The 8,449-nt window shown below is 32.6% G+C and overlaps 1 protein-coding gene across 1 annotated transcript; it reads left to right on the top strand.

The window, feature by feature from the left end:
• The first annotated feature begins 7,552 nt into the window (after positions 1-7,552).
• LOC111374962 lies at positions 7,553-8,149 on the top strand. The gene has a single exon (XM_022997726.1). The coding sequence runs from the start codon at positions 7,553-7,555 to the stop codon at positions 8,147-8,149; it is 597 nt and encodes a 198-aa protein (XP_022853494.1).
• The last annotated feature ends 300 nt before the right edge of the window (positions 8,150-8,449 follow it).

Here is an 8,449-nt window from a genome sequence, read left to right as displayed (position 1 = left end):
AAATTCAATAAAGCCCCCAAAACTAAAAAGATACACATAAATCGAAAATGCCCCTTCACAAACAAGAATACATCATGAAAAAGAACAAAAATAACTCAACAACAAGAAGAGAGATCGCAACCGACACTAAGCCCGTTCAAAACTAACAAAGTACAAATCTCGGGAAAAAAAGAAGAAGCCAAAAGTGATCATGGTTTCGTCGTAGAAGATTGAAAAAATTTTAATTTGAAAACAAATAAAACCAAAATAAATTATAATTCAATAAAACACTGAATAATAAAAAACACACATAAATTGAAAACACCTCTTCACAAACAAGAAGAACATATCACAAAAAAGAATGATAATAACTCAACAAGAAGAAGAAATATTGCAATCGAGATTGAGCCCATCGATAACGTACAAAGCATAGATCTTACCGTATCGTATACATTGTCGATTGCTTTAGTAGAAACCTCGATCATGTCGATCATCTTTCAAAAAGTAGCAGCAGTCTAATGACGACATTAGAACAAGAAAACGAAAATCGATTTATGCGCCAAAATAAAAATGGATTGTGCCTCAAAATAGAATTGCTGAAATTCTCGACTCAAAAGACAGATTTATGAGTTGTGCGAGAGAAGAAGAAAGATGAAAAGCAAAAACCTAAACGAGTTTAAGATGGTGTATTTCTCTACTTTATTTTATTTCAATTTGTAGGCGGTTAAATTCGATGAAGCCATGATTTACGTCGATTGAAGAAAAAATCAGAACATACTTGTTATGTTAAATGTTTGTACTCAATTATACAATGGGGCTCATATATTAGAAGGTACTTTAGGTAAATTGAGGAATCCATAATTGAAAATTATGGAAGCATAAACATTGATTTCAGTGTAATTTTCAACCAAACTAATATACTAATTCATTTTCCTAAGTACAGTTTTGATTCCTGTCTCAAATTACATGGGACAGAACATTATTTTCAGTTACTTAAACGATTTAAGTTTTACTTCGAAACAAATATAGTGGCACTACAAGAACGAATTACAAAATTGCATAATTTGGTCGAACCACACAGATATAAGGTTTTTTCAATTCGAAACATATGAAACCAATATGCTTGAAGCATTAATATGGGACATGTCATTAGTAAGGCCGAGTTTCTTGTCCAGTATAGCCTGAGACTTGTTCATAGCACCATCGACTTTGTCAATAGTTACTGACATAAGGTCTATCATGGGAGATCATTAATTATTTTCAAAGGAATGATAAGAAAACTTATCTTTATTCCTCCTACTAAGCATTATGATCATGACAAAGAATTATAATGGAAGCCTTCTCAAATTCAATACTTGTAGAATTATGGTATTAGGGGTTGTCTTTGATAATGTTTTTATTCTAGAATTCCATTTCTCAAATTAGTATTATTTTAGGATTCAACGTAATTGTTGCATTATGAGTTGATGTTGGTAACTTACTTTATTCAAGGATTATACTTTAAAGTTGATTTCTTGTCTAAGAATATTATTTGTGAGATTAAATTAGGATAAATATTGAATTGAATAGATAATACAACTCAAGTTTGCAAAAAGGGTGGATTTATTGAATAAATTAGAATATTACATTAAATCACTGATTTTTTTTTAAATATTTATTTATTTATTTATTTATTTTTATTTTTTTTATTTTTTTTATTTTTATTTTTTTTATTTTTTTTGTATCTATATCGCATCGGCTCAATTTGTGGCCAGAAATTCCATACCCAAAATAACATCGAAATCATATATGTCAAGAGCTATCAAATTTGCCTTTGGCTCGTGTTTCTTTACCTTAATCTCACAATCGCAATATATACTGTTTGCTAATAGTGATTCACCTACTAGTGTACTCACTACCAAACAACTGCCTAAAAGTTCTGGCTTTTGGTTTGCATCTAAGGCAAATGCAAATGAAATAAAAGAATGTGTAGATCTAGGATCAATCAAAATACGAGCATCTCTATCAAAAATAGACAACATACCCATGATAACATCTGGTGAATCCTCTGCTGCCTGCTGAGTCATAGCAAAAACCTTGCATTGGATCTTCGATCGTCTTGTATGACCTTTAGGTTTAGTACCACTACCACTTGCAATGTTAGACTGAGCTGCGCTATTTGCACATGCTCTATTAGTCGAAGTATCTCTCTGAGTTTGATTCTATCTTGTACTATCAACACTCTACTAAGGAAGCATCCTCTATACCATGCCACACTCCAATGATAGAACTGGACAATTCTTTCTAATGTGTCCGCCTTGGCCGCAAAGATAACAAACATTGCTCCATTTGAACTATAAACACATGCTGAGGTGAGGTCTTCCATATAACTGACAATAAGAAAGTCTAATACTAGTAGAACTCTTGCCCTGTCTCGAAGTAAATAATCTTTGGGATGAACTCTTAGTATGAGTACGACTAGCCAATGGTTGCTGCATAGAACTATGGCTGAATTTAGGACCCTAATTCCCACATGATCTAGGCTTGAAATGACCTAAACTGGATACATCAGGTCGAAATCCTCTATCGTCTACCTGAGGTGGTCTATAGTTATAAGCACCCAGGATTGTCTAACTATTTTTTTGTTCAAAACATTGATTGCTTTCTATTCTCTACTCTCAAAGTTGACTCAACCAATGTGCAGAATTCGTTCTAGCCTACGGCTGTCGCTGCCGACCTAATCTCTTCTCTTAGCCCATTTTCAAACTATCTGCATTTATCAATTTCATTGCTTACCAGAACTTTGGCATACTTTGAAAGTTCAATAAATTTCACCTGATATTCTGCAAGTTATCTACCCTCGTATTAGCTTCAAAAATTCTTCCTGCTTTGTATCTTTATATGAACGAGAGTAATAAACACCATAAAAGATATGCCAAAAATCTATCCAAGTGATAATAGATGGGTCTTAGCAAATGCTTTATACTGACTGGCACCAATCATATGCACCCTCATCTAATAAGAAAGTGGCAAGACAACTTCTGATCATTTGGATAGCCCATAACATCAAATACCCTCTCTATCTTGGTTATCAATGCCTGAGCAATTGCAGGATCAACTGTGCCAATGAAAACCTTAGTCCCTAATTTTTTAGCCTTCTCAATACTGAAATCTCTATTAGTACTATGCATAGCATAAGCAATAGCAATAGCAATACTTTCAAAAGTCATAGGATCATTTCCAATCACATTTTCCCATCCCCATTGTTTAGGAGATTGGTGAACTGATTCATCTACTCTCTCGAACTCTTTGAGTTCATCTTTATTAGCAGCAATATAAGATTAGGGTAACATATCTTGGAATCTTCGAGTTTTGCCACCACGAGGTACGACTCACCTATAGTTATGCATGATATGCTAAACATTAGAATGTATGAATGTACAACGCAAACCCATGGACTCTAAAACCATGCTTTAATACTAAACTGACATACCCTGCTTCGGAGTAACACCAATGAGCCCAAAACTTGACTTGCATAGATGATGGATACCAACTAAAGGTCGGATCAAACATCAAGACTACCACAACTACAATATGCAACTTTTTAGAAATTAATTTTAACAAAATTTTGGCATTATCTCCCTTATAAATAGGACTAACCGACCTGCAATTCACAATGTACAATTCCCAATATATAACACAACATAATAGAGATAAGCCGAAATCTCAATTTTTACTATGAAAATAACATAAGATGTACATATGGATACAAAATACACACTTAGCCCCATAACCATCTATAAGTGATGTAAAATCACAACCAAACATGAACATGCGTTCCAAAATATTAACTACATGCTCTACAAAGTGAGTTATACTACCAAACCCTGTCGTGTGGCTCTAACTCCAAAATCAAAGCTCAACTACAAAAGATATCCAGAAACTCAATTGTTACCTACTAAGAAAAAGGGTGACAAAATATATGAGTTGATATCTCAGTGAGTGAAAAAGTTCAAAAGTAAATATACATTTTCATTTATACATTTTTATCGAAAATCGAGTTATTTCATTTAATAATTCACAAGATAACATCATCTAATAATAGCCAAAAAGTAAGACATTCATTTAACGTAGTAAAATATCATCTCAAAATCGTGATATAAACATCAATTGGTAATCATACCATAATCTCATAACATCAAATGTACTGAAAAATCCACCACAAAAGTACCTTTTGATTGAAATCTGTAATCTAATCATACACGCATAGACTGTCCCTTAGGCTAAGCATTCCCAACACGGGCTTGAAGCCCTTTCATTGAACAGAAGTTGATCTCAAAAACCACTCATAATCAATTCTAGAACACGGTCAAGACTCCTTAGTAAACTATATGTACACGATCAAGATCCCTTCATCCTCTATCAAGACCCCTCAATGTAGTATAGAACACAGCCAAGATCTCTTAGTGAACTAGAAGAAATATATAATCATGGGGACTTATTGGGCCGATCTCAATATCACATATGTCCCACATACCGAATCACAAATGTATCACAAGTAATCTTTAAAATTTCACATATATCATAATAAAAGAAATTTCCATAATAATATTATAATCGAATACATAATTGCATATAATTTAATAATATATTTAATTTATAAATACTTTAAAACTATCTTTCCACTCAATTACATATAGCTTATATGCCATTACCCTATCACCCCCGCCAGGGGCAGAACTAACTCGATAAGATCAAGATCCATTGAATCCCGGTGTAATCAGTACGTATGACTCAAAATCCGTATCGCCTCTTGAAATACATATAATTTTTAGATTAATAATTAACCATTTTAAGAAATTCTAATAATTAAATAGGCAATACCAAAACTTAATCTTTTCATGTTTAAGCGATTTTTGAAGTTCCTTTAATTACTTAAGCTAATTTTTCTTTCATTTAACTTAATTACATAGCTTATTATACTTAATTCAATAGTTCTTTTTCAATAAAATCGAATTTAAACTAATAATCTAACAACTCTAAAATCAAACATAACTATGCAATAAATTACTTTTTACTTACCTTTCAAATATGAGGAATTCAAACCTAATAGTATAAACCATTCATTTTCTAACAATTTGGGGAACCCCCCTCCCCTTTTCTTTTTCTTTTTCTTTTTCTTTCTTTCCTCTCTACACTTCCTTTTTTTTCCCCCTCTGCTTCGTTTTCTTTCTAGTGTGTGTTGCATGTGTTTTTGTGTGACAAATGGATTTGGATGTGAATGATATGCATGTGAATTGGATTGGTTATAACAATCCAATTTTAAAGCCAATTCATAGCCGGACTTTTTGCTCTCCTTTTTATTTTATTTTTATTTTTTTAGTAGCATGACATATTTGATTTTTCTTTCCTATTAAATAAGGTATTACACAATATGAGCCAAAAGAATTAAATTCCATATCATAAAGGCAACAATACAAGTGAATCTCCTTACAAGGAAATCAATTGTCCTTGTTCACTCACATTTCTCAAACATAACAACAATGCTAAAATTGTTCAAAAATTTTATAAGACATGTAGCTGGATAGTTCTTTTTCAATAAAATCGAATTTAAACTAATAATCTAACAACTCTAAAATCAAACATAACTATGCAATAAATTACTTTTTACTTACCTTTCAAATATGAGGAATTCAAACCTAATAGTATAAACCATTCATTTTCTAACAATTTGGGGAACCCCCCTCCCCTTTTCTTTTTCTTTTTCTTTTTCTTTCTTTCCTCTCTACACTTCCTTTTTTTTCCCCCTCTGCTTCGTTTTCTTTCTAGTGTGTGTTGCATGTGTTTTTGTGTGACAAATGGATTTGGATGTGAATGATATGCATGTGAATTGGATTGGTTATAACAATCCAATTTTAAAGCCAATTCATAGCCGGACTTTTTGCTCTCCTTTTTATTTTATTTTTATTTTTTTAGTAGCATGACATATTTGATTTTTCTTTCCTATTAAATAAGGTATTACACAATATGAGCCAAAAGAATTAAATTCCATATCATAAAGGCGACAGTACAAGTAAATCTCCTTACAAGGAAGTCAACTGTCCTTGATCACTCACATTAATTCTCAAACATAACAGCAATGCTAAAATTGTTCAACAACTTTATGAGACATGTAGTTGGATAAAAGAAACTTTTTTTTTTCCAAAAAAACATTAAAGTGGTACTTCAAGTCTAGAATAACAAAATTCAAGTAGTTGAATCTTCCAATTATGGCCAAGGGATAACACCAAATCATTTATTTGCGGAGAGTGATTTAACTACGACAAACATGTACAGAAAAGGGCTCATAGCAATAGCCCCTAATTAGAGGATAATCTACAATACACTTGTTTTAAGAACTTTGTCTCTAGCCCCATTTAATTTCTTTTTCCTTTGTTTTGGGCTATTAATAGCTGGGATTGGGATTGGAATTTTTAGTGCATGCAAATCAGTGGAGAAATGGGCTTCTACTTAGGGGTCCATTGTTTAACACTAGAGAACACCTGAGATGCCTTCTTGGGTTTTGGATGCTAATATGGATATCCATGAGTTTGGAAGCAAGTGTCCATGGTATGACTTGTACTCTTACAGAGAGTACATTTCCGATCTTTCTTTGATATAGGCATTTTCCTAGATGCCATCACAGCCGTTTCTCTAGTTGTTCCTCCAAACATGGCATCTTGATGATTATCTTCCTCAGAAACAGCATTTTGTATATTTAGAAGTCGTTTTGTAGCAAGTACTCAACCTCCAACCCTATTCAATTAATCAAGGCCAGCCAAAACATATACACCCGTTGAGAATTAACATTTGTGGTATATTTCTCAATATCCTTGGCACATTCAATAGAACAATCATCAATATCGTCAAGGTACTGCCAAATCTTCTGTAGTTAGCAAAAGTAGGAGATAACAGACCCCATTTTAGTGAAAAGAAATCACATTGTAGTGTAGCTGATAGCCCTTTGATTCATCCTGCTTGACTGAATATGTCTCCCGATTGCTTTCCATATTTCTTTTGCAAGAGAAAATGAAGAAAGAGGGATCTGATATTATTGATGGAATATGTATATTTTAGGAATTTCTAGAAGATTGTAGAATTGCTTGGCAAGAATATCCTAGAATTGCTTGGCAAGCAAGAATAATAAAAAAAGCAGAATTATCTAGAATTCACTAGAGAAACTTAGGTACCAAGAAAGTTTGTGTTGTTTGTAGGCGCATGTAAAATTATCTGGAAGAAATCATGTGTAAGCTATGGTCCATAAATAGGGCATGAGTCTCTCATTTGTATATAAGCGGGAAAAAAAAAGCTATTGTAAGCAAAAGACATTGTCATTCTAATAAAGTTCCTTTTTCCTACCCTCTTTGTCTACTAAATTACTTTTTATCAAAATCTTCCATACTACTAACTTCCAATAAAAAGTCAACTATTTTCTACCTCCAAAATTATCCCATACAAAACATATTAAACCATCTAATCTAATCTCATCACTACAAGAAAAACCATCAGTGATATCAGAGCTACGTTCGATTGATATTGGGCGTAATTAGATATTATGGCAGACACTTTCTGTTCATCCATCCCTATTCCAACATTTAATGGAGACAACTATGACTTTTGGTCCATCAAAATGAAGACCCATCTTTGTGCGCAAAATTTATGGGATGTCGTCAATGATGGGTATATTAATCCAGATGACATTTCCACTCTATCTACCGCACAAAAGAAGGAACTTAAAGAGAATCAACAAAAAGATTCTCTAACTCCCCTTGCTCTACAAATGAGCTTGGCAGACACTTATTTTTCAAGAATCATGAGAGCCAAAATGGTAAAAGAAACTTGGGATAAATTGAAGGAGGAGTTTTACGGGAGTTACAAGGTACGTACTTGCTGTCTTCAAACTTTAAGAAGGAATTTTGAAAATTTAAAAATGAAAGATTCTGAAATCGCTAAAGATTATTATTCAAAAATAGATAAAATAGTAAATCAAATAAAATCTTATGAAGATGATGTTCCTCAAAAGAAAGTCGTTGGAAAAATTTTAATTACTTGCACAGAAAAATATGATCCAATTATTGCAGCTATTGATGAGTCAAAAGATATAGATAAGTTAACAGCTGGAGAATTAATGGGTTCACTAGAAGCATATTAAAAAAGATTAGAAAGGTATTAAGAGATTAACACGAAAAAGCATTCCAATCTAAAGTCAATATGCGGTTTCAGAAATCTAAAGAAGGTGGGAGAAAATTTAAAGAAAATTGTAAAAATAAAGAGACTCAAGGAAAAGAATTTGGTAAAAGCGGCAAGTATCCTTCATGTGGTATATGTAAAAGAAAAAGTCATTTGGAGAAGGACTGTTGGTTTAAAGGAAAATCACAGTTCGTCACGACGAAAACTTTTGTTGTTCTAAACAAAATCATCAAGCTAATTTCTCTGAAGAAAATGATATAGA

Source organism: Olea europaea, unplaced genomic scaffold (assembly GCF_002742605.1).
Source record: "Olea europaea var. sylvestris unplaced genomic scaffold, O_europaea_v1 scaffold1318, whole genome shotgun sequence".
Taxonomy (NCBI): Eukaryota; Viridiplantae; Streptophyta; class Magnoliopsida; order Lamiales; family Oleaceae; genus Olea; species Olea europaea.
The sequence above is the reverse complement of the archived record's forward strand: the minus strand, read 5'-3'. Positions and strand labels throughout refer to the sequence as shown.

Coding starts and splice junctions, on each gene's coding strand:
- LOC111374962 (XM_022997726.1), top strand. CDS start 7,553: ATGGCAGACACTTTCTGTTCATCCATCCCTATTCCAACATTTAATGGA.